Source organism: Cibotium barometz, chromosome 65 (assembly GCF_041138505.1).
Source record: "Cibotium barometz isolate CiBa-2024 chromosome 65, ASM4113850v1, whole genome shotgun sequence".
Classification (NCBI taxonomy): domain Eukaryota; kingdom Viridiplantae; phylum Streptophyta; class Polypodiopsida; order Cyatheales; family Cibotiaceae; genus Cibotium; species Cibotium barometz.
In genome coordinates, this window is record NC_141110.1 from 29,188,498 (window position 1) to 29,216,308 (window position 27,811).

Here is a 27,811-nt window from a genome sequence, read left to right on the forward strand (position 1 = left end):
CTTTGATTCGGCCATGTGACGTGCGGGTTCGGTCGGAATACAAAGGATAGAGAAGGCCCTTGACTACGTTAGAAGATTTTCCTGGAGGAATAGCCTATGCTTTCTGGGCGAGGGAAGTTTTTTTCCGGGTCCGATTTTGGAAGAACCGCCAGATTAGTCTCTTGTCCGGACATTCGTGGGCGAGACCCCGAGTGGGAAGCTCTGCCCGCACACAAGGTTGCTACTTTCGATGCTGCCAGCACTCTAGAGCTCAATGTGCAGAGGGGGTAGGGATCTCACATAGCCTAGGAAAAAGCTACTTTCTCACGTCAATCTTTGAGTTATCACTATGCGTCACATGCACATTGCTTTATCTTGTTCCCTCTCCCATCGAAATATGGAGAATAGAACTACTTTTTCGACAACAATGTTTGAAGAAGGTATTTGTGTTATATGTACTATTAATAGCTCTAATGTTTGCATGCTAGTTAGCATACCTGCATACTTGTTAGAACACTAAATCATGCTAACTAGTATAATTTCATGCCAACTACCATACTCGCATGCTAACTAGCATAACTACATGTTAGTTAGCATACCTGCATGCTTGTTAGAACACTAAATCATGCTAACTACCATACATGCATACTAATTAGCACATTCATAATTCTAACTAGCATAAATGCATGTTAGTTAGTATACCTTCATGCTAGTTAGCATACCTTCATGCTTGTTAGAACACTAAATCATGTTAACTACCATACCTGCATGCTAATTAGCATATTCAGCATTATAACTAGGATAACTTAATATTAGTTAGCATACTTGCATACTAACTACCATACCTGCATGCTAATTAACATATTCAGCATTCTAACTAGGATAACTGCATGTTAGTTAGCATACTTGCATACTAGTTAGCATTCTGCATGCTTTTTAGAATACTTAATTATGCTAACTACCATACCTGCATGCTAATTAGCACATTCATAATGCTAACTAGAATATCTGAATGGTAACTAGCATACCTACATTCAAGTTAGAATAGTAAGTCATGCTATTTTAACACACATGCATGCTTGTTAGCACACTCAAGTATGTTAACTAGCATATCTGCATGCTAATTAAAATAGTAAATCATGCCAACTAGCATACCCAATGATGTAGACTTATTAATTCATGATTGTGAAAAATTTATTCTTATTTTGTAGGTTGAGGTGTTTTAAAAATTCAAAGCTGCTCATCCTAATTGTAATCTTCAATTACGATCATTTAAGTATTTAAAGCCCTTCTTTGTTCATTGAGTAAAGGACAGATATACATACTACTATGAATATCATGTTCAAATTGTTGATATGTCAAGATCAACATGAGTTGATACTCACGAGACGCCTGTGTGACCGTTCGACATTTACATCACTGGCGGGTTTGGTAGCTGGCATTGACATATCTTCACCAGAGATTCTACAATTGAACTACACTGACTAGTCCACACCTACCCACTCCACTTTAGCATGTTCACATTATGGACCGCTTGTATATACTCTAGTATGTGTGTTAGTCATTTTATCTTCTTTGTAGACCTCTTTTTGTTGAAGAAGAAGAAGAACAATTTTCAGCCTCTCACCTTGTGTGTTCTCTTCTAGGGTTATGAGAGTGTGTGTCTCCTTGAAAAAGCTCAAGCTTCCTTATCCCCTACATATTTTCATGGTATGAGAGTCTAGTTCATGCTAAGAGCTGAGTGGCAAGCAAGAGAAGTACAAGAAGCGGTATGAGGGTAAGAGCTTCATCTACTCTTTCCCCCTTTGTGTTGGCTACTACACCCTTGCCGCGGGAGCTCTTCGGGAGGCATTGGCAAATAAACTCCAATTGAGGAGATTTCTTTGTAGGAGTGAAGCTTAAGGAAAACTATATAGTCCTTTGGATAAATTTTTTCAAGCTGAAAATGCATTGGGCGCGTCTGGACCTCCATTTTTCAGTTCACAAGCGTTCACGGGCACTACGGCGGACGAGTAAGTTTTGATTCTCTGCATAATTCTATATTTGGTATTGCAGGAAGGGCGATTGGTTTCTTAGACACTATGTGTACTGTGAAGAGGTCTTATAGTTGCTATTGTGTGTCTGTATGCAAGTTGAGGCCATTGGTTGACAATTTGGATGTAGCATAGTACCGCTGCAAAGAATACAACAGTCTATGTAGGTCAAATAAGAGTGCTGTTTTTGGTGAGTTTGTGTTGTAGACAAGGTGTCAAATGATGGAATTAACCAGATTGTTGCATAGAAACTTGACAAGAACAACTTCCATGGTTGGAGTTTTAGATTAACAAAATTTTTTATGGGAAAAGGCTATTGGGATTACATTGAAGGCGAACATGAGGAGGCACCAGAGATACCGAAGATTAATCCAACTGCTGCTGCAGATGTAAAAGAATACAAGAATTGGAATCAAGGAGAAAGGAAAGTCATGTATTGGCTTTCGGTTAGCATATAGGACACCATGATTGGGAATATACAGGATGCCAAGTCACCCAAGGAACCATGGGAACCTGTATGAAACTAACACCAAGGCACAAAAGATTTAGTTAAAGAATGAGCTTCATACTATGGAGAAGAAAAATATGTATGTGAATGACTATGCCTTGAAGATCAAGGGTATTGTGGAATCCCTTGCATCTATTGGTGTTTTTGTTGATGATGATGACAAGGTGGACCTATGTCTACGTGGTCTCGAGCCACAATACTAGGCATTCTAGATGTCTATTCAGACTTAGGAAAACATTCCCAACTTTATAGATTTGGTGTCAATGTTGATCATTGAAGAGAATAATTTGGGTGAAGATCACTAGTCTTCTCAAAAAAAAAAAAGTTCAAAGTAGCAGGCCTTCTACACAAGTTTAGGTAGAGGTCGTGGACATGGCCAAGGTGGTGACCAAACATGTAATTAGAATTATGGTCAGTAGAGTAGCAATCCCATGAATCACAACAACAACACACAGGTGGAAGAGGCCAATTTAGAGGCATGGGGAGTCAAAGAGGTTATGGTGATTGGCAAAGGCAGCATAATGATACATGACGCTATTTTTACTATGCTAAGCCTAGACATGTGTAGGCACATTGCTATAAGAAGCAAAATGACATGCGAAATGGAAAAGTGCAGCAAAATAACTATGCGTCCTCTAGAAAAAATAATGAGGATAATGAGAGGTTGTTTGTTATGCAACATGTAGTTAATGTTGTGTTTGGAAATGATGTAGCAACATTTAAGGATGATGTATGGTATGTTGATTTAGGTGCTTCAAACCACATGACAAGTCATGGTGAGTGGTTCAAGGAAATAGAGAGTCTTGAAAGACTAGGTTTTGTTGAAAAAACGGATCACACTGCTCATCTGATTTCCCATGTTGAAGATGTGTCATTTTCTATGTAGGATGGTAAGGTGAAGTACCTTGCAGATGTACGTCATGCTTCAAACATTACAAAGAATTTGGTTTTTGTTGGCTAGATGATTGAGCAAAGTTTACAGGTGTGGTAACCCTGATGGTTGTTATGTAGAAGACTTTAAAGATAAGTGTAGGTTGGTTGCAAAAGGAACAGGGTGGGCAGAATGTTTACACTAAATGTAAATATACCTGAAGTGAGTGCTGCAATGTTTGGAAATGGTTCAAGAGTTGTTGCAGATACAAACATTTTGCATAAGAGAATTGGGCATGTAAATGTGCAAAGAATGAAGTCTATGAAGAGAAGAGAATTGGGCATGTAAATGTGCAAAGAATGAAGTCTATGAAGAGAAGAAATTTTGATAGGGCTACCTAAGTTTAAGGTTGAAGGTATGCAGAAAGTATGTAAAGCATGTTAATTTGGAAAGTAAACAAAGCATGTATTTCCACATAACAAAAATGTGAGCAGGAATGTACTAGATATTGTACATTCAGATGTATGTGGTCCTACGAAGACTATGTCTATGGGTAGCTATAGGTACTATGTGCATTCATTGATGACCACACAAGGAAAGTGTGGGTGTATTTCATGAAGGAGAAGAGTGAAGTTTTCACTCATTTTTAGAATTTCAGAGTGATGGATAAAAAGCAAACAAGAAAGCGTGTGAAGTGCCTAAGGTTAGATGGAGGGGGAGAATACTTCTCCAATGAGTTCTTTGATTTCTTACGGAAGAATGGCATTCAGAGACAGTTTACATGTAGATACAGTCTGCAAAAAAATGGAGTTGCTGAGCAGAAAAATAGGTACATTGTAGAGATAGCACAATGGCACAGAAGGATATGCCACATAGCTATTGGGATGAGGCTGTGTCTATAGCAGTTTATATCATGAACATGACTTTTGCCTACACCTATAGAAGTATGGAAGCTGAGAGGTCTACTAAATCAGCAAGTGGATGACTACATTGGCCAATGCTTCCATATTGAAGGACTATTTGAGGGTGCGAAGGGGAGCACTCTGTATAATCCTTGGAATAAAATTTTTGTTGATCTCCAACAACGAATGCAAAGAAGAGTTTTTCAATGGTTCTATTGAGGAATCCTGCAAAGATTGCACATAAGAGGACACTTAAAATCTCACAACTGAAATTGGCATACAAAACTGTCCAAAAGCAAAGAAAAAGGTAAATTCTTGACAACTCAATAGCTGTATACAAGCATGCAGAGTGGAGACAAACAAAAATGTACACCCATCATTGGGTTGATAGATAGGGAGCTGAACATTCAGCTGCATATTAAAATGCAATGTACAAGCATATTCAAGTTCCTATTTGTCTCTAAATACAAATGTTTTTGATCATTATCTACCGAATAATTATATGGAAAATTTTACTACATTTATTCCCAAAGCCTACGAGTGGGTGCTTTTCTTGATATTTTGATTGGTGACCTGTTTTTTTTCTAAAGGTCTTGCTCTTCTGGTTCTTCAACAATAAGATCATCTAGCTTTTTATATGATTAATCTCCTTCACTTTGCAAAATCTCCAGCTTTGATGTAGCTGCTTCTCTCTGTACCTGGTAAGATGATGCTTACCATGACCATCCAACATTAAAGGATCTTTTATGCCACTTGATAGTGCATAAGCAATGTAGCTCAGATAATATCTAGCCCTGGAGCACTGCTTGCCTGGATAATAGCCAAAAATATTGAGATCGTAGAGCTTCTCAATCAATATATTCTTTTCCTTTTGGCTATTGATTGGATGTCCTCCAAGAAATTTAGATAAACTTTTCAGAAGAAAACAACAACTTCCCCATCATTGTTGAAATGCCGGTGATAAATTAGCATCTTTGCACATGATAGCTTGCTGATGCAGTGTGACAAACTAGATGATTGACCAAGGCGTCTCTCTATGCTCCTAGATGATCTTAGAAGGAAGATTTCATCTTCAATTAGCAACTGAAATAAAGAAAACAAAGCTTTAATGAAAAAATATTGTAGCATGACAACGTGAGACTTCAAATATAAAAAGACAAACCTTCATATGCTCATCTGATTCCAATTGCTTGTTTGACCAAAGAAAAAAGCTTCTTTTAGTAGATTCCTCTGTTGGTTCCTCAGTCTTTATGTCCTTGCCAAGCATGTCATATTTGAGATCCTTTTGCACTTTCTTAAATGTTGCATCATCCATCTCTTCACTCTTCTCAAACTTGGAGGCCTCCTCAAACAGAAAGCCAATGACTCTTGTGAGTTAAACTTGTCCTCTAGAGAGATGTAGGGATCATCCTCATCAATAAACCTAGAATCCAAAGTGCAAGATTGGGAAATCATTGCAAGTGCATAGTCGTCCCTCAAATTTAATATAGAAAAACATACTCCACATCTTCAATCCTAAAAGTTGGGTCCTCCTCTCTTACCTGCTCTGAGAGATCTTCTAGTGTTCCATGCACATACCAAAAGTAGATTGCAAAAGCCACACTTTCATCAAGACGTATGCACTTTCTAGGGTGTATGGAACACTTTGCCTTGGTAGTCTCTGTGGAAATTGTTCATACCTTTTTTTGACTGCATTCTTGTATCTCATATCTGTCAATATATCCTTGATGTGGATGTAAGTTTTGTCCTCAAGACAAACCCTTCCTTGCTCTGTCAGACCTTGGAACAATTTGGTCTCCTCAGCCAAGAAGTCTTTGTGCTACTCCAGTATTTTTGCATAGTCTAGTTCCTTGTTGAACATCTCATAGAATATATGAAACTCTTCATGTGCATTACTTCTATGAAGGAACTCAAAGAGCATCATGTCACATGATTTTTTCTCTGGTAGAAACAAATCCCTACCCTTAGAAGCCAAACAAATAGATAAGGAGACAAAATATAAGAAGAACATGACAAGATCTACCTTCCTCAAGAGTTGTACCCTCAAGTTTGAGGAACCTTTTCATGGGCTATGCAGGATCTCTATCCTTCCCTTTTCCCCTTAGCTTTTGTCTTTTTTCCACAAGAGTATACAATCTGTATAACCTAAAATACTTACGAATCTTAACAATTCAGTTTGAGGTATGGTAGTTACAGCTTACCTAGACCAATCCCTTGCTTCAGTGCCTCATGAGCAAAGCTTATAGACATTTTGAAAGGCCTTTTTCTCTCTCCAGGATCTGAGTAGGGGAAAAAATCAATGGAAATATAATGAAAAACAGGTTTCTTCAGAAAGAGCCAAAGAATGTGATATGAGGACTGGAGGATTGCGCAAAATCCCAAATCGTGTTATATTGTGCTTTCTCAAGAAAAAAGCCAAACAATGCCATAGAGGAGATTGAGGAAGTCCCAGGGCCTTAAATTGCTTTCTTTGGCTTCTTATTCATGTAATACTACAACCCTGACTGGCACAAAATAGTCACGAGGAAGGCTGAGGTTTCATACCTTGTTGGTTTCTCATTTCTGTTGGTGATGTCTGGCTTGGAAAGTTCTCCTTGAAATGGTGATAGGGTGCCTGCCTCAACTAGATGCTAGCTAGAACTATGACAGGGTGCCTACTTATTGCATGTGCTCCTAGTGTGATGACAGGGTGCTTGCTTGATGGTAGCCAACAGGGAGTGAGGGGGGAACTAGCAAGTGTGGGGGGAACTAGCCACATGCAAAACAAAAAAAGGCACATTTCTCGAGATCAGTGGTAAAAAGTGCATTTAATGTCCCACACATGTCAATCGCTTTTTTTTTGTCTCGATTTGCGCTTACCTTGTCATGATTTCCATTTGGACGGACGCTGTTATTCTAGCATGCAGGTCACGCTTTCTTACACCTCTTGCAACTCTTCCACCAATCTTGCTCACCATCTCATAGCATCAGCACAACTGGACAACCAGCTCACCACTGGACATCCTCCTCCCAATGCCTGGGCAGACTCTAGCTTACCACTGGACATCCACCTCCCAATCCCTGGACTGACTCTACCTTGACATCCACTTTAATCTTTCTATCAAGGGAGACACACGTAAGATCCGCTTGTTGCATGTATTCATGGTGTTCTTGGGTGCACTGGAACGCAATATAAGGGGCCACACATTGCATAGTGTTTGGTGAAGCGCACAGTTGGTTTTAAGTTTTGGTGTAGGATGCATAGGTTTAAAAGTGCCAAAGAATTCTTAAAAGCATATGCAAGGTCCCTCAATCACTAAAATTGTATTCTTTGGCATGTTTTGAGACAGACGCCACACAAAGCAATTTTTGCATCTGGATTCTAGTGATATAGGCATATTGCGTTCTTCAGCATAGTTCCTAATCTACATTAACCTACATCATTCACACATCAAACCACATCATCCATACATCAATCTACATTAACCTACATCATTCACACATCAAACCACATCATCCATTCACATCCGATTCACATGCCGTCATTCATTCACATCCCTTATCATTCATTCATATCATGATTCATATTCCTTCACATCCTATACCATTCATTCACATCCTAATTCACAGGACATCACATCCATTCATCCATTTTCATTTATCTGATTCATATCACTTCCATCCATCCATTTACATCTATCTAATTCCTATCACATCTCATCACATCTATTTATAGAATGTACGAGAATTCTAATTTTTTGATATAAAGATTCTTTACGCATCTAATTAGGCATAAAGACAACTTTAGTAGGAATAACACTTTTATAAAAATCCTTTTATGCATCTATTTAAGCATAAATTCAATTTTAAGGAAAATAACACTTTCGAATTAAAAATAAACCTTTTATGAATTTTACTATGCATAAATTCCATTTTAATGAGAAAAACACTTTCAAAATAAAAATAAATCTTTTATGCATTTTACTATGCATAAATTCCATTTTAATGAGAATAACATTTCAAAATAAAAATAAATCTTTTATGCATTTTACTATGCATAAATTCCATTTTAATGAGAATAACACTTTCAAAATAAAAATAAATCTTTTATGCATCTATCTATGCATAAATTCAATTTCAATGAAAATAATACTTTCAAAATAAAAATAAATCTTTTATGCATCTTTCTATGCATAAAATCAAAATTGATGAAAATAACTCTTGTGAATTAAAAATAAAATTCTTTATGCATCTATTTATGCATAAAGTCAAAATTGATGAAAATAATTCTTTTGAAATAAAAATAGATTTCTTTATGCATCTTTCTATGCATAAAATCAAAATTGATAAGAATAACTCTTTTGGATTAAAAGTAAAATTCTTCATGCATCTATTTATGCATAAAATCAAAATTGATAAGAATAACTCTTTTGGAATAAAAATAAAACTCTCTATGCATCTATTTATGCATAAAATCAAAATTGATAAGAATAACTCTTTTGGAATAAAAATAAATTTCTTTATGCATCTATTTATGCATAAAATCAAAATTGATAAGAATAACTCTTTTGGAATAAAAATAAAACTCTTTATGCATCTATTTATGCATAAAATCAAAATTGATAAGAATAACTCTTTTGGAATAAAAATAAATTTCTTTATGCATCTATTTATGCATAAAATCAAAATTGATAAGAATAACTCTTTTGGATTAAAAGTAAAATTCTTTATGCATCTATTTATGCATAAAATCAAAATTGATAAGAATAACTCTTTTGGAATAAAAATAAAATTCTTTATGCAAACATTTATGCATAAAATCAAAATTGATAAGAATAACTCTTTTGGATTAAAAATACATTTCTTTATGCATCTATTTATGCATAAAATCAAAATTGATAAGAACGACTCTTTTAAAAGTAAAATTCTTTATGCATCTAGTTATGCATAAAATCAAAATTGATGAGAATATCATTTTTGGATTAAAATAAATTCTTTATGCATCTTTCCATGCATAAAAACTAAATCCAATGAGAAATAACTCTTTTAAAATAAAAACTTTCTTTTATGCATCTATTTATGCATAAATTCAATTCTGATGAAAGTCACACTTTTATAATAAAATAATTTCTTTTATGCATCTAATTTATGCATAAAATTCATTTATGATGAAAATCACACTTTTAATATATAAAAAGAAATCTTTTATGCATATGTTTATGCATACAAATCCTTTATGATGAAAATCACTCTTTTAATATAAAAGAATCCATTTATGCATAAAAATCATTTATGATGAAAATCACACTTTTAATATAAAAAAATCTTTTATGCATAAGTTTATGCATACAAATCATTTATGATGAAAATCACTCTTTTAATATAAAAGAATTTCTTTTATGCATCCATTTATGCATAAAAATCATTTATGATGAAAATAACACTTTTATAATCAAAACAACAATTTCAATATGCTTCCTTCTATGCATAGAATTTAATTCTAAAGAAAGTAACACTTTTTTAATAAAATATTTTTAGTATGCATTTTTCTATACCTAGGATGAAAAATAACACTTTAAGAATACATATACGATGGGAATTACTCTTTTTGAATTAAAAAAATAAAACTTATTTTACACAATTTTATAAAATTTTACCATAACCTCCTTTGTATGGCTGACCATTTTTTAAATTTTAACTCTCTAAAATTAATTAGAATTTCACTAAGAGTATTTAAATCATTCTAATGTAAACATTTTCTACTCATTTAAGAGAAACATTATGAAAAACTTGATTTTATCCATTAATCATTCATCTAGGATAAAGAATGGTTGGATTTACTAAAGAAGAGAGGGGAATGCCTTTTTTCAATGAGGCATAACATCATATTCATTTTAGAGAAGACAAAAATCATAAAAACCATAAAATGAAATAGAAAAGAGAAGAATCTCCAACTTACAAGGAGAATTTGAGAGCTTTCCTTTGGCTTGATAGTTTGAGGGATCTACTCTTGTTTGAAACAAGAGTGGCCACCAATCTTTAGAAGAGGGAAAGGTCAAAAACTAATGAATTATGAGTAAACTCATAGTTTTTGGCTCTTGGGAGAAGCAGGGTAACAGTACAAAAAACACTATTAATCTTCAACAAAGGGGGAGGCTTCTATATATAGGAAAAGTGAGCCTCTAACCAAGCAAACTGATTCTAGAATTTTCCAGATCAGTTTGGTCAATTTTTGACCATTTTTGGGTCAGTTTAGTCCACTTTTTGGATCTAGTTGAAATAGGAGAGAGGAGAGATAAAAATATCTCATTATTTGGGAGTTTAAAACTCTCCCACACATGTGAAATAGGCACCTCTTTCATGAGGGGAATTCCCCCATACTGAGGTGTCAAAAATGCATCATTTCTTCTAAATATCTCTCTTTTTTTAACTATTAACCTTGTCCTTAGTCAACTCTTCATCTTATGTGAGTATTTACTCATTTTTGGGGGATTTTCCTTCTATTCTTCCATTTATCTCCTCCCTACATTTGGATGAATCTTATTGGTCCATAGGAACCTTAATTTTAAATTTTAAAAAAAATCTTGACCCCTAGGATAATGCCTCTTGAACAGATTATACTTGATTTCTAATGCACCTTCTGAAAATCTTTTTGAACTTCTATTTTGGGAGAACTTATTTAAATACAAAGAGATATTTTTCCATCCAAAAATATCCAAAATCTGAATAACGTCTCTTTAGAATATTTTCTCTCTCTAGGCCAAAACAGGTAGAAACAAGATCTTTTATATTTCTGAAGAGGGATTTGACTACAGGGGAAGATACTGGACATCTTGGGAGGCGGGGGAGGAATCTTACATTCTACTCCACTTAAAAAACGCGAGATGTCCTCATCTCGCAGGTGGAGTATGATCTCTTTCATCTTCTTCTTCTTCTTCAATCACTTCTAGTGTTACTGCCTGGGAAGTGGACGGCCGATTTGGGAACAACTCTCTTTGACTTCCCCTATTCTGAGGTGGAGGTCTTGCATTACTTTGGATTGAAACTACAGGTTGGATAGAGGGTCTACCTCTGGGATTTCCCTGATTTTGGCAGATAGAACCCTGATTACTCTGGACGGAAGGGGCTGGAGTCTGGAATCTTGATCCCTGATTTTCCTGCCGAGAAAACGTTGATCCAAAAGGAGTTGGGCAATCCATGCTGCGATGTCCAAACCCTTGACAGTTATAGCATTTCACTCTCTTGTTCAAGGGTGGAACTTCTGAAGTTGAAATCCAGGGGATTGAGTTTCGGAAAAAGGACATTTCTTCCATTTTGGAACTTCCCATATCCTGGGTTTGACCCTGATATCTCTTAGACGGAGGAAGGTTGGAATCATCTTCTAGGAATAAAAACCTTTTGAAAGGTGATGGTGCTGGCTTTGGCGAATGATGCTGTAATATCAGCGGAATCCCATATAGATGCTTGCACTCGGGCGTCTAATCTAGAAAATTGTAGTAGCTGGACTGCATGCAATGATTTCATATTCACGTGATCACAATTTTTTTTTGTAAATAACATGTGTTAACATGTTATTAACATGTTAACATGTTAACATGTTCCCAAAAAAGCCGGTGGGAGGTTCCCTGGTAACCAGCTAAAATCCCGCCGGGATTTTTGCATTGCCTGGCGGTCCCGCCGGGAATATTAAAACCCCGACGGGCCCGCCAGGGTCGTCATTCAGCCCGGTGGGCTACATTTTTGTATATATATGGGCCCGGGGGGCCCTTTGGGAGTTCATTGCTGACAGTATACACAGGTAATGACAATTGTGGGTGTGTGTGTTTGTGTGGGTGTGTGTGGGTGTGTGTGTTCGTGCGGGCAGCCGCCCATGGTCGTAATCCCATGGTCGCAATGCGCGGCAGGATGTGGGTGGTCCGCCACACGTGTAAGGCCATTCTTCGGAATGGTGCTTATCGTGGAGCACATAGTCGGTAACGCGGCTGGTTTGTGTCCTATGGTAAGTATGGCACGCCGTAGCGGTACTAGTCACTCGGTAACGCGGCAAGCATAGTATCGTTATGGCGATGTCACCTTCCTTTCCCTTCCCTTTGTCAAATGCGGGCATATGGTCGGTAACGCGGCTAGTGTATGTCCGTATCCTATTCGTATTCCCATAGATTCGGGCGGCATTTTGTCGTTAACGCGACAAGTTGGTGTCGTCCGCTAGTGCATATATTGTTTTTTGCATATTGCAGCATTTGATCGTTAACACGGTCGAAAAAATGTCGTAAATTTGCTTGATGCGGCTTGTATTGTTTTTATTGTGTATGATCCATGCGATACTTGGTCGATAACGCGGCATGAGTATTTCATGGATCAAAGTTTACATCATATTGTCTTTAAGTTTAATTTCATGATATCCTGACTCGTAAAAATGAATCTCTCTCTCTCTCTCTCTCTCTCTCTCTCTTCCTCCCCCCCTCTCTCTCTCTCATGATACACTTCACAACTCTCTCTCTCTCTCTTGATACACTTCACAACTCTCTCTCTCTCTCTTCCTCCCCCCCTCTCTCTCTCTCATGATACAGTTCACAACTCTCTCTCTCTCTCTTCCTCCCCCCCCTCTCTCTCTCTCATGATACAGTTCACAACTCTCTCTCTCTCTCGATACACTTCACAACTCTCTCACTCTCTCTCCCTCTCTCTCATGATACACTTCAAAACTCTCTCTCTCTCTCTCTCTCTCTCTCATGATAGGTGTGTGGATGAGGAGTTCTTTTTTTTCTCTTAAAATTTATATAATCCCTAATAAATTCCCTTTTCTCCCTCTATTTTCTTAAAATATAAAACAATACTAAACATTATTTTTCTCTCTTTAGGAACTCACAAAACCATTAAAAATGTCATCTAATGTTCCCTCTCTCTCTATCTGTCATGCCTCTCTCTCTTTCTCCCCCCCTCTCTCTCTCTCTCTGTCTCACGGTAGGTGTGTAGATGAGGAGTGCAACATGTATGCACTTGATAAGTAATGATAAGTAATGATGCACTTATTACGGTTGTCTCACGTTCAATAATGTATTGCATGATGTTGAGTTTAGTAATATTGTTTGATCATCTGTTTTTGTTTGATCATTGAAAAGTAATGATACACTTGTTGCGGTTGTCTCACGTTTGATGATGTATTGGATGATGTTGATTTCAGTAATCTTATTTGATATTCCGTTTTTGTTTGATCATTGATAAGTAATGATACACTTGTTGCTGTTCTCTCACGTTTGATGATGTATTGCTTGATGTTGATGTCAGTAATGTTGTTTAATATTCCGTTTTTGTTGTGTTTAGTGATATTTGCTAGATTTACGAAGACGACCACCATGCTTTCCCCTGAAGAGCGTAAAATCGTTCTACGAGCAATTCGCATTGAAGCAGTCATCACAGTGTCACAATGTTCAGAAGACAGCGTCAAAAAGATCAATGAGTCTGAGATACTCATGCGAGATCTATTAGAGTAGATATGGAAAAATGCACAGCGTCGACTTCGAAGCGGAGGCAACACTGAGTTGCTTGATAGACAAAAGATAACAGACTTCAACCATCAACATATAACACGAACTATTTTGGGGAGCATGTGTGTAGCATGCAATGATCTTAGAGATGCTGCCCCGCCTGAAGCTAATATGCATCGTCTACAGTTATGGGACGCTGTATGGAGCGAGCAAAGAGCCAAGAGCAAGCGCATGAAGGCGCTGGATGCAGAGTCACTCCCCAAAAGAGTGCGCATTGCCCACGACGTCGCTGCAACATCCAGCCAGCCAGATGCGAGTGGGACGGGTGCCATTAATCGCACAATCTACAATTCTATGTGCACACACCTCATTGGCGTCCCGCACGAGGCTCTGCTCGAAGGGCGAACAATAGGCACAGTAAAAGAGTATATAGTTAGAGGTATATCATTTTTGCCAGAGCACATAACTTTTTATGGAAAGCACTACAAAGGAGAGGGCAGCGCCAAGTTTGAGAGCTTCCAGGCAGCGCCAAGTTTGAGAGCTTCCAGGCAGAGCAGGGCATGCAGGTTCTACACCCATCAATTGTCAGGTGTATTGCCTTCGCAAAAGAATCTCCTTGGATCACTATTTTTCCATACTATAATGGCGGCTCGCTTGGTGATACTCTTCTGAAGGTCCCTTTCAGATTCAGTGAGTTCACCAGAGCAATTTTCCGTTTGGATCGAGGATGGAGAAAACCCCCGCCCGATAATATTCCTTTAAGTCATCTAGAACTTTCTAAAATAAAACAACTAGTAATATGCCACATATTATGCATGCCCTGGTGGAAGGCCTAGCGGCAGCACATTTGGTAGGAATTGTACATACCGACCTACATCCATTCAATGTAGTGTTGGATTTTACAAAAGAGTTGAAGCCACGCGTAGGTATTATCGATTGGGGGTTACTGCTGAGAGTGCCCAAAAAATGGATGTCTCTCAATTTTGTATTTGAAGCAGACAAGAAACCTGAGAAGGTGGCACAGGCGGTCTCCTACGCAGACAGAGAGCGAAATAAACGGCCGTGGATAGCCCCGGAAATTTATGATCCGTTTTTGGCAGATGCATACACTCCTGCATCTGATGTTTTTGCTTAGGTTGAGTGCTCTCCCAGTCATGAAATGTCATGCATGTAAATGTTTCGCAAACTGCATCTTTATTTCGAAGAAGAGACTCAAAAGTGTAAAAGTGAGTGCAAAACCTAGTCTCTGCTGGAAGCTTTAACATAACTGACATGCGAGGTCGAAAATTATCTAACACTCTCTATCTCTTGAGCATGAATCTCACAAGCTGGCGAGCAGTGTCGACAATTGAGGCAAACCATTTGGTATCATCACTTTTATACCAATCTTTTAATACAAGATTCAAACTATGAGTATTACAGCCTATCGGAAAAACATGTGGATAGTGCCGCTTTACCATGACGATTTGGACTACATTTTTGGCACCCACTTCCTCTATCACAGAGCCAATGACTTGAGCAATGTAAGCCCCAGTTTTGATTGAACCAGCAGAATCCACGGCACGGATGAAAGTCTCACCTCTAGGTGAAATAACCATTATATAAATTAATGGTTTTCTTTGTACATTGGACCATCCATCACTTACTATACTACATCCAAAAAGCTCTATATTGCTAAGAATTATTCTTTGTACACGTTCTTTTACTTGTGCATAACATTTCTCTAATAGATCATTTCGCATAGCATGGAAAACCCTGGTCCATACTCACCAATTTTCTTCCATGCTCTCTTCCAATGCTCACTGTCCACCATCATCATAGCACTCCCAGAAAAGTAAATCACTTCAGCAAGGGCAAGTTGTGCATCATCGAGCCGACCTTGACGTAGGCTTTCTTGCAATGAAGTTTGACGCATGGGTATATTTCCTACGTCAAAGTTCCGCTTGCAGGAAGATGCACTGGGTAGATTACTTTCTGGTTGCACATTGACGTTCGGAGTACAAGCAGGTGATGTAGCCGGAGTTTAATGATTAGAACAACAGTGTTCTTGCTGCCTTGATACATTAACGGTAGGAGTGTAATGTTTTCTTGAATCTTTCTTTTGAATTTCTTCTCTTATGCGTTTGGCCACTGCAGGTGCAAAGGGGTGGGTACATGACTTTTTCTTCGCTCCGCCTAAAAAGTGTTCTCTTAGTCGAGGCGCCCCACTTGATTTTACTGTGTGGCATAGCTTACACTCCCAATCTATGAATCGATCACCGACGTTAATTGCATATTGCCACTCTATCCGAGGTGCCTTTTTTTCCTACTATTTGGAATTTGGACTCTATTGGAGGTATCACTAGATCCAACATTGTCCTCCATCTCAAATAACCTATTCAAGCAAACATATAACAATGAATACACGAATGAAAAAACAACAAAGTCACTCACGTATTACAAAACATACATCAGCAAACAAACTACTTCGAAACTATCTTGACAAACACAAAAGATCATCACATAACACAAAACTACTTCGAAACTATCTTGCAAGGTCTGACTACAAAACTACTTCGAAACTATCTTGCAAGGTCTGACTACAAAACTACTTCGAAACTATCTTGCAAGGTCTGACTACAAAACGACTTCGAAACTATCATGCACATTGCACCCCCGATGAAGGATGCCTTTTGTATCCAATTAAGGATACTTTACACAATCAAAGATCTATGCTTGTCCAATACTCTAGTATAGGACAATAGACCTTCTCTAACATTCACAAAGAAAATCAAAGATCTATGCTTCCCAATACTCTAGTATAGGACAATAGACCCTTGTCTACTCTAAACTATATCAAGTATCAAGAACCAATACAAGCCCCTAAGCAGGACTCTTGGCTCCATCAAACCATTCATAAAGCAGAATGAGGTAGATTACCTATGTAGCTCAAATGCAAAGCTGAATGACTCCAACTTTGTCTCTAAATCTCCGCAAGTATTAGCTATGAACCACACCCTGCCCCCAATTCAAAGAACTAAGGACGAGTGGCTCAATAGCCTTAGGAGTGCCTACAAGGAAAGATGACAGTCCCTAAGATAAGGACGTTCTTCCCAAGAGGACACTTCTAGCAACTCGAGAGCTCTACAAGTACTTTGAGGAGAGATATCATGCCCCCAAAACAAGGACTACCTCCCCAAAAGTTGCATGATGGGTGTCGGGTAATGTTTATAAACATGACAGAACTCCGTCGGGCTTCTTTTGTTTTCCCGGCGGGCCCACCGGGATATAATATATCCCGACGGGCCCGCCAGGAAAACAACAAGCCCGCCGGGGATACGGGACTAGTAGGTTTTGGCAGGTTATTGCTCAGGTCATGTGAATATACAATGTGATCACAAGTTTTAATATGTTAATAATAGGTTTTGTTAACGTGATCACGAAATTGTGAAGACGTTAATGAAATCCCTGACTGCATGCTTACATGGTACCATGGTGCAAGCAAAGACATGCTTTGGATCTTGAAAAGCAACGTGGAATCCTCGATCAGTGTTGAACGGTTCATCTTGGTACCTTGTAAGGATCCTCTTGCCTGCATGCAGTCGTGTAGTGTGAGTCTTGCTTGAACCTTGGACACTGAAGCATCCGGAGTCAACTAAAAACAAAGAAGAGACAATTGAGAGAAGAAAATCACCATGATCAAATGCAATGGTGCAAGGAAAGAGTCCAATTACCTATCTCTTGTTTTTGCTTGAAGAACTCCACTAAGGTCGCTCCCATGTGTGTGCCAATTCGAGAGTCGCCTATAAGAGCATACAAAAGGCGATCTATTGATTTTTGCATCCAAGAGGCTGTCCTTGATGTACTGCCACAACCTCTCCACTAGATTTGTTGTGTATCAACATTTCCATGTGGAAAAAGACAAGCAAACCTAGGCCAATGCTTCCGCCACACACATGTTTGCCCACACCATCCATTAGAGATGTAGCGATAGACATTCAGATGTGATGAGTGCCGCCGCAAGAATGCTTGATATCTCTCTTCAAATTCCTACTAAAGTATGTGCTTGCATGAGATTTGACAGACATTGTAAACATCATCTTGCTTGTCTTTTGGAACTTGCAATGCAGCTAAAGCAATGCAACATTATGCCCAACATCGCAACACACAAACAAAATTGACATGGGCAAAAACCCACCTGTTGTTGCAAAAGGTTTTCCACCCACGCTTTCTTGGCATGAAACCAACATAAAAGGACATGGCAAGAAATATGTTGATATTGTCCTTGCTGGTCATGAGTCTAGCAATAAGGATTCACATCAACAACCTTTTCAATGGCTTCCAGCTCCACTAGGCTTTTGTCGATTTACAATGGCGATCGGGCGAGTTTCACACATTCTTGAAAAGATAATCTTGAAAGTAAGCTCCAAAGCTATGCTCTCCTGATGATTACTGCCAACATCACAGTCGTGCACATCATGAGCCAAATTGGAAGACCAACACCATTTTGGTTGGGCAAAATAGCTGCGTAGAGAGGTAGACCAAGAACATTTGTTGTGTAAATGTGTTGTCCACCACATCCCAATAATTATGCCACGAAAAATGCATTGCCATCTTGAATGACGAGGACAAAAGGTCCTTTTTGCTTGTTGCCCGCGATTGGATTATATGGCTGAACATAAAGCACCTACAACAAGTCCAAGCCACATAAGAGCGTTCTTCTAACATACAAAAAGGTCGGGCACAGATTGCATAACACGAGCTACCTTGTTTTGCTGCTTTAAACGCAGGGCCTCACTATACATTGCTGCCCAATCATTAGGTAAACTTTTCCTTACAAATAGCAAGGAGAGCCAATGAAAAATGCCCATGCCCTGTGATTCCCACACATGTCATAATTGTCGAGCATGTTACCTTGAGTGCGCATTTGGTAGGCAAGCGTTTGAACCTCCTTGGAGATCATGAAGAAGCGAAAGACCACACGATCTAGAGGGGAGGATCTTTGTATATGGAAGCTCTCTTTTTCTTTGGAGATCTTGGCTACATGGCGACATATTCCGATGTCGAACAAGTCATCCATGCAACATGCTATAACACAAGGGTGGACATGAAAATAATAAAAGTCAGCCCAAGAGCCTAGAACATGCCCTTCATGGACATCGTGTAGAAGGATGTTAACATTGTTTGCGTCATTAGCATACTCCAAGACAACCTTGAAAGGGCAACCACACCACTTAGACTTTCACAATCTTCACGTATCATCACCCCTTCAATAGATCTTTTGCCCTCGATGGCGTATGAACTCACCCACTTGGAAGGCCCATTGTGCTTGGTAGTGCAAAGCAACACTAGCCTTACCTTGTACTTGACCATGATGTTAGTCAAGTCTTCTTGAACACAAGACATTTTGTGACTATCATTGGAGATGATGTTTTTCTTTGTTTCCCACTTGCACGCACCGAAACAAGTTCTTGTTGATGTCTATCATGCAATTGGCATCATCCACAAGCAACGATCCAATCTTTGATGTAGCTAATTGAGATTCCATGGCTTTGAATATCTGTGCACCATTGGGTCTTGATTGAACTAATGATGTCCTTCTCTCCTAGGTGTTTTCCATGATCTCGATGGAAATGGGCTGCCCAAACTCTTGAATCACTGCAATCTTTAAGTTGGGTGGTGATTTCAAGCAAATTCATTGACTGCTATCATTGCTAAGACTAAGAGAGGCCCTATTTCATCTGCTTCCACCTCTTTAAATTCAGCACACCTTGTACATCATGGGCCTTTAATGTATTAAGGGTCACCACAATTTCCCCTCGAAGATCTTCTTCCATCAACTTGTAGCTCCCCTTGTCGAAAGAGAAAAAGGTGCTAGAGATGTAGCAATGTGGGTCAAGCATATCCCTTACACTAGGAGAATCATCACATGCCAAGGGATGTAGTACTTACTCATTATCTTGAATGAACTCATCGATGACCATGTCATCGCTCAATGTGGTGCCACTCATTGCACTATTTGAAAACACCTCGAAGTTGAATTCTTTACACCTCAAAGCCCTCTCTTTTGACCATGTATACCTCATTCAGATTGGGGATAGAGACCTTGCTTGCATATATTCCAACCATCGGCAAGTCCGCCGCGTTTGCCTCAATTATTGCATTCCAATGAACCTACAAAGAAAATCCAAATTACTATCCACACTAATGGTAGATGCTTGGCCTTAAAGCCATCTCTTTTGACCATGCATATCCCATTCAGATTGGAGATAGAGACCTTGTTGAGATTCATTGTAGCCATCCCTCGAGGGTAGCCATCAACAAAATTAAATAGAAGGCTGATGAGAGGAACAAAAAGTTCAATCTGTGTCTATCTCGCGCACGTGGTGAAGTCTGTGAGAAACGAGGGCACTATTTTTGTGTATGGACTTCTTTGCGACACCCCACGTGGAGGTTGGGATAAACGACCTCGTATTTAGGGGTGTAAAGATACAAGGCTTTTTATTAGGTGCTTAGTTAAGGGGCCTCTCCCCTAATGAGCTTATGGATTTGGGAACCCATGCCATGGATCTACTAGAAATGAAGATTATTATGCCATCAATTGGAGTTAAGCATGGGATCTTCATGAGTTCAAAGATGCAATAAGTAAAAGGTTGGTAAGTTGCCTCTAAATTTTGTATTTTAATGCTATTGCATGTAGTTTTACATAGTTTCAAATGATAGAGAGAGAGAGAGAGAGCGAGAGAGAGAGAGAGAGAGAGAGAGAGAGAGAGAGAGAGAGAGATGTGGACAAAGGGGGAGAGAGAGATAGATTGTCTGGTGGGCTTCGGCCCCGTGGGGTGCAGTCGATCCTCCCTCTATCGACTCTTGTCCATGAGATGATAAGAAAAGAAATATACATACAATCAACATGAAAGGACCAAAATGCCCACCATCACTTCTAAGCACCCTGCAAAAGTGTGGCAACTAACACTACTTCAACCAGACTAGCAGGCAACCAAATCCTTCATGACAGCCATATGGACCCATGATAATGGCATCATAACAGGCCAGCTCCTCTTCTACCACCTAAGATCTCCTCTTGTACCACCTAAGATCTCCAGCTAGCTTGGACTTGGCCCAACATGTAGTAGATTGTAGCAAATGAGCGATCATGCAATCTTGTTGCTACAAAAGGCAAAGCCACAAAATCCTTCATGCCATAACCCTATCACCCTTTCATGCCACAAAATCCTTTCATGCCATCACCCTATCTTGGCACTCACACAATGCCTTCATAATCTGGCATCGCGATCCCAACAGGGGGGGACATCCTTGAGAGATAGATTCTCCGACTCCATCCCCTTGTACACCTCCTGATATGCATGACCTTTGAGCTCCTCAAGATCTTCTGCCCAATCATCAGCATCACTATAAGAGGCCACTTTCTCCAAAAGATAAGTGTTTTTTTTTACATCAGTTTTTTTCTAATGTTGTTTAGCGTCGTTAGTGTTTTTTCAAACGTGTTCTTTACCTTAGACGTGGCCCCTGATATTGTCAGCTTTTTTCTCAGCGTTTTTTTCCCTTAGACGTGGCCTCACACCCTTGTACCTACCCAAGGTAAAAACGTCCAGAGCGGGCGTCAAAAATTAACCTTGATGGGGAGATTGTTTTTAACGGGATTGACCACCCCGAATGAGGACGGTTGGTGAAGGCCCTACTATTCATGAGTATTGTTAAAGTTTTAAAAGGTTGTCCTTGGCCAACAATCTTGCCTCAAACCTGGGGAGATCTGTGAAGAGGATGGTGGCAAAGGGGGGGGATCTCGCTGAGCGGAGTTTGCCTGCCCACTTGGTTTTGAGAGGTGTTTTCCTCCACACCCACTTGCAGGTGAGTTAGCAGAAAATGACTGACGTGCCTTGTAATTTTCTGATTTTCTAAGCTCGTTGCAACCTTCCTTACTTGCCACAACTTTTCTTCAGGATTCTGGATTTAGGTTTTGAAGCTTTTAATATAACTCTCATGATGAAGGCTCATGCCACAGATGCCTGGGTTTAATGCCTCCCCCATGCATGGACGCTGATGTCACAGGTCGTTTTTGACTCATAATTGCTGATGCTAGATATCACGCTTTCCACGCCTCCAATTCTTGGATAAATAATGGTCTTGATGCCCCCAAATGTGGACGCTGGTACGGTTTTGATGCCTTTTAAGATGGGTGCTGATGCCACAAATGATGGTTTTGATGCTTGCTGGTGTTGAAATTCATGATTTTGATGTCGCTGATGCCAATGATCGCAATCAGAGATATGCAGATACCATATGTCATGATTTGATGCCTTTGATCACAATTATGGGCCACATGCCATGATTTGATGCCTTTGATCACAATCACGGACGTTCATGATTTGATGTCTCTTCTCATGGGTACAGGAAAATGAGGTTCTAGCTTTGAAAAAAAACTCAGGCAAATGGCTGGAGTTGGCAGTAGTCTGCGCCCTCCATGTGCAAGAATTCCCAGTTCTAGAGCTGGAGGAATCTTGGATCAGGGTGTTGTCTCATCCAATAAGGTGCCGCAGTCAAGAGCCATTCTAACAGGACCTGTTGCAATCTTGTGGGACATTGAGAATTGCCCTGTCCCAGGTGAAGTCAATGCTGAGGATGTGGCAGGAAACATACGCATGGCGCTTAGGGTGCACCCAGCAGTAAAAGGGGCTGTTACAATGTTCTCGGCTTATGGCGACTTTAATCATTTCCCTCGCAGATTGCGAGAAGGATGCCAGAGGACCGGAGTGAACCTAATTGATGTTCCTAATGGAAAAAAAGATGCATCAGACAAAGCAATCCTGGTTGATATGTTCTTGTTTGCATTAGATAACCCGCCTCCCAGCACTATCCTTTTGATCTCCGGGGATGTGGACTTTGCCCCAGCCCTTCACAAGCTAGGGCAGCGTGGATACACCATGGTGCTTGCCATCCCAGCGGGTGTGGGAGTTTCATCTGCCCTCTGTAGCGCAGGTCGATTTGTTTGGGATTGGCCAAGCGTAGCTCGTGGGGAGGGATTAGTTCCTGCAAAATCTTTCTTAAACCGTTCTGGAGAAGATAGAATGACTGATTTCTCTGCTTACATGATGGGATCAGTATGGCATTCTAGTGATGATTCTGATCTCCCCACTGAAGATGAACGACATGTACACCAGAGACACACAAGCACCAACTGCTTTCTTTCTGGGCATGCGGAGGCGTCGCAAGTGTCAGTGGCTACTGGGCTTACACATGGTGGGTCATTTCCCTTTGATTTTAGTAGGTTGACAGTTAGCCAGGGTCCAATGCAAGGTTCTATGCAGAACTTGGTGTTAAGCTCCCAGAGCTTTCCTGTAGGACAGTCATCTCAGACAAATCAAACCTGTGTAAGTGCTGTGGCATCAAGCTCATGTGGCAAAGTGTTGCTGAAGTCAACAAGCGCCTATTCTCATGCACTCCACAAGCAAGGGGATATCCCTTTGAATGATGAAATGGGATCAGCTGAGCCGTGGGTGCAACCAGGAGATCTGCAAGGGTTGAAAGGTCAGCTTATGAGGCTCGTGAAATTGAATGGAGGCAGGCTACCTCTGCTACGAATTCCATCAGAATACTGTAAACTCTTTGGGAGACCCCTCTATCTTTCTGAGTATGGTTCTCCCAAACTAGTCCATTTGATAGAAAGAATGCCAGACGCCTTCTTTATAAAAGGTGTAGGTAATAAGAGAACCTTGCATTTGAAGGAAAGCATGCGAGCACAACCAAAGCATAGAAGAGCCAGAGCTAACATCAGTCTGCGCGTCAATGACAGGAGCGGCATGGGTAAATTTGAAAATTATGTGGGAAATGCTGCGGAAGCATCAGAGCAAGTGTTAAAAGATGGCGAAGATTTCATGGAGGACATTGTCCTCTTGCAGCCACACCCAGAAATGTGTTCAGATGATGAGAAAGCAAGTGAAGTTGACGAAGAGGATGATGAAGAGCCCAAGGTATTTCAGTGTGTAGAGGAGGAGGAGGAGGAGGCCTCAGATGGGCATGAATATATGGCAGAAGTAAGGTTGGAAGTGTTTAGGCAGGAATTACAGGAGCTTCTGGTGAGTCATGCTTGCAAAATCCCTCTTTTAAGCTTGCATACACTGTATAAACAGAGGTATGCACGTGAGCTAGACATGACATCTTTTGGAGTTGAACAGCTTGAAGTACTATTTGAGAAAGTGCAAGATGTGGCAGCTGTAAAGGTGGACGAAGCAACAAGCCGGAAGTTTCTTGTGGCCAAGCACATTGCATAGCTCGAGTGAAGGTAACAGCAGTCATGAACGAATCAGAATTGGTGTTGTGCATAATCGTCACTGTTTCTATATTTGAGGAGTTCATGAACAGAATTGTCTCTTGAAGGCTGACATGTATCAACCAGTCAAATGCCCAGAGGAGACTGAAAATCAAACTGTAAAGTAAAATTTGCGTTGTCTTCGCGCATAAATGTACATATTGAATGGATATAGTGTGGAAGAAGCAAATACAAGCGGTCTAGGCTTCTTTATGAGGCTCCAAGTTCTGGTCCTCATGGTCACCAGTTGACCTAACTTATGGTCTGCAAGTTAAAAACCTCTGTGAGATGGTAAGACCACCTGTACTTTCCCAGCTCCCATGACGTCAGAAAATGGACGCTGTTCCCACTCATACCTGCCACTGCTCTGCCCATTCTTTCCTTCACCCTCATGACTACATAGCAGGCAGGAATGGGTGGCCATGGGTCCATTCCCTTCCTCTTCATTATGTGTATTTATGAATTAACAGATGGGTTGTTTAGATCTTTGCTGTGATTACTTGCTCATTATGATTTTCCTTGATATGTCAGTTTCTTGCTGGTATTTAAGGCAACTTGAAATTTACTTTCTTTTCAAGGAGGCTTGCGCTTGTCCTTCAGATCAATCTGTTCTTCTCTCTTCAATTGTTGACATGTGAGGATTTCTGAGGAATACTTTATTTTATTTCTGTTACAAAATGCCATTACTTTGCGGGTGCTTTTGGCATGTTTTGAGGCGGGTGGATACATGTGCGTGTGGCTACACAAACTGGGTCCCAACTGCTCAAAGCTTTTGTTTGTCATCCTCTGCATTGAAATGCATCACAGCTGTATTGTCCATCCAACCATTTTTTTAGATAAGCTTGATTCATTGAACGATTCAGTGATTGTAACATGCTAAAGTTGTTAATGTGATGAATGATATTATTCCCAGGGCCTCTCTTCCTTGAGGTTATCTCCATTTACTATCTCCCAAAGCTTCTTTTGCATGAGTAGATACATGGCTTTTGTTGCCATGTATGAAACCCTTCACCACTAAACTTATCCACTAAGATATGGCTAGCCATGGCTCAGCCTCTGTATCTGAATGTTACAAATTATCGATGACTTGCCTTTTTATAGAACTCTTGATAGCAAGTTGTATTTAGGTCAATTTTGTTTTTTTGACCTACATATTTAGTCTTTGAACTATACCCAAAAGTTATTCCAACTATTAGTCCATGTTCTAAGCACCTGCGAGCACCATTTAGGCTCCCAAAACTATTCCAAATCATCCATATATAGCCTCGAACTTTGCCCTTAAGCTGGTTGTAAGAAATAATCATGTTTACGTGACATTGTTGGAAGGGGTGCACGTGGCATCGCCTCCTACTAAACTTGGAGCACTGAAGCAAACCATGCACCTTTTCTTCTTTCTTGGCTGGGTCTTTCCATAGGCTAACCTCCCAACTTTTGGGGTCCTTTTCCAGTGCTACCTCTGTTGGAACCTCCACTCGAACTGCTAGCTCTTCGTTTGGCTCCTTTGTCAATGGATGCTCTTCTGACATGGAACTCTTTTGTTCCTTCGAAAACTATTGTGGCATTGTTCTTATCTTGGTCTGTATTGGATTCAAAGAGACGTACTTGAATGGTGGGTGTTGCGGCCTCCTTGGGGATTTGCAGGTCATCTGAGATGAAATTTGTTACTTGAGGGCATCGACTCCGACATTGACTCTTCCACCACTGGCATTGGCACCTCCTTAGGAGCTTCCACAGGTCTACACTCCTTAATGGAGGAAATTGTCTCCTGATCCACGTCCAGTCTTGGAAGCTCTGTGGTATCCTTGGGAACTCCCTCCTATTGAGCTTTGACCTTTTGGTGAATTCTCCACTTTCGCGCCTTTGTCTACGATCTTTGCGGGTTGAAGTCATTCTCTGAAAAATGGCTTCCAAGTGGACTTGCCTTTTATTAAATTCTTGACGCCATCAATCTTGTCGTTTTTCGTATTCTTGACATCTTCAAGCTTCACATTATTCTTTAAATCTGCTCATAATTTCTTTCCATTCTTGAAAATAGCAAGCTTCACGTTCTTCTTTTCTTTGTTAGTATGTCACATCGCTCTCTTGCATTGCCTGCAAATACTTCTCGTAGGCTGGCTCCTTGGCCATAAAGAAAACACAGATTTTACCTACTAGACCTAGAATTGACACACGCATACTCTTCTACATGCAAAATGCAAAACCCCAAGGTTGATGCAAATTGAAAATAGAGCTGAAAAACACCGACGTAGGGGTTGATTTAAGGGAAAATACAAAAACCCTAATTTTGGCATGAAACCCTAAAAATGCAAACCTTAACTTCAAAAACCCTAATCTAGGAAGGGGAGTAAATGTGGGCGCCCATCAAAAATCAACACAAGGATGGTGTGCTGATGCATGATGCAATGCTATGAGTGTATCATCATATAGAAAATAGAGTGTTGGACCAATGTTTTGAGGGTACAATCTATGGTGCTTTTGATAGTGAATGCGGCAATGGGTGACACAACCCTAAGGCCTTAAGAGTATTTGTGAAACTGTACCGGGAAGGGGATGCCCAAACATGTCCCCTTAACTTTGTTGCCAATGCTTAGTTGCTACATTTGGGCAATGTGAAACAATTGATTTTAAAATTTGCATGCCCACGATATAGCCAGTGAATGCCCAAGTTTGCAACTTGATTATCAATTTTGTGCAGCTTTGACATTTCAAATAGCTTGTATAATGCTAGAATACAACCTATGGGGCCATTCCAAGCAAGCTAAAGGCCAAAGGTGCTGTGTCAAGAAAAGGGCTAATGAAAAGTATTAGCATGGCAAGCCAAGCTCATGCAACAGTAGCACCCACATTATCTATCATTACTTCATTCACCAAGAAAGTCTTACAAGAAAGTGAATGAGCTAAATTATGAGCAATCTTGACTCCTTTCTCTTGACAGCCCAATTGTGTTGTTTGCAGGCACCACCATTCCAATTTACATTACATGTATCGTAAGTCAGTCTTTGTATATTGTAGTCATTGCAAGGCTTTCGGTCATGACATATCGCAATGTATATATTCACGCCAAGTGCACAACATTCATCTCAAAACTAAGGAGCCCCATGCACACATCCAGTCTCCTTGACTCAAATAAAAACAAAATCAAGGATATAATTTGTAAGGAAGTAGTTAGATAAACAATTTAGTGCTTATATGTCATGGACCACACAAGGTTATAGATTGCCCAATGTAGAATGATGCCCATGTAGTTCTTGAAGCCACACAACCCTTGTGTGAATGATGTGCCATCGATCACATGTTCATAGACTGCCTAAGGAGAGATGATTTATTGCAAGCTACTTCGCAATACCAAACTCTTAATATCTTAAGTGTGTACAATGCAAACTTGTCCATAATTGCACTAAATGTGCTCACGTATTTGCAAGGCCAATAAGCAAGCAAAAGCAACCTCATCTTATGATGATGTAGCTTTCATCTTTACACCGCCTCCCATCTAATCGTGACTTGTATTTAGATTCAAAAGCCTACATAGAAGGGTATTCTAATGCCACACATGAACCTCTAAGGTCTTCATAAGACTCTTAACATGTCTCAATAAACATAGTAAGTGGACTTGTAGTTCCATTGTACACATTGAGCACCATTTTCATTTTGAGAGCTAAAATGAGGAAAACCATGCTTTAGACCAACTCTTGGGGAATAAATCATGGAATGAAAATTCAATGCTTCCATCTGAAAGTGAATGGGA

The 27,811-nt window shown here is 39.8% G+C and overlaps 1 protein-coding gene across 2 annotated transcripts; it reads left to right on the forward strand.

Moving 5' to 3' along the window:
* Positions 1-21,386: 21,386 nt before the first annotated feature.
* On the forward strand, positions 21,387-24,643 carry LOC147603152 (uncharacterized). 2 transcript variants are annotated; one of them, XM_086797479.1, is made up of 2 exons: positions 21,387-21,608; positions 21,701-24,643. In XM_086797479.1, the coding sequence occupies exon 2, from the start codon at positions 22,190-22,192 to the stop codon at positions 24,026-24,028; it is 1,839 nt and encodes a 612-aa protein (XP_086653605.1). In that variant the 5' UTR covers positions 21,387-21,608; positions 21,701-22,189; the 3' UTR covers positions 24,029-24,643. The 2 variants fall into 2 exon arrangements, with proteins under 2 accessions (XP_086653605.1, XP_086653606.1); XM_086797480.1 differs by having other exon boundaries at positions 21,482-21,608; positions 21,810-24,643.
* Positions 24,644-27,811: the final 3,168 nt, after the last annotated feature.

Excerpts from the sequence above, each read along its gene's own strand:
- LOC147603152 (XM_086797479.1), top strand. The coding sequence starts at position 22,190 with ATGGCTGGAGTTGGCAGTAGTCTGCGCCCTCCATGTGCAAGAATTCCC.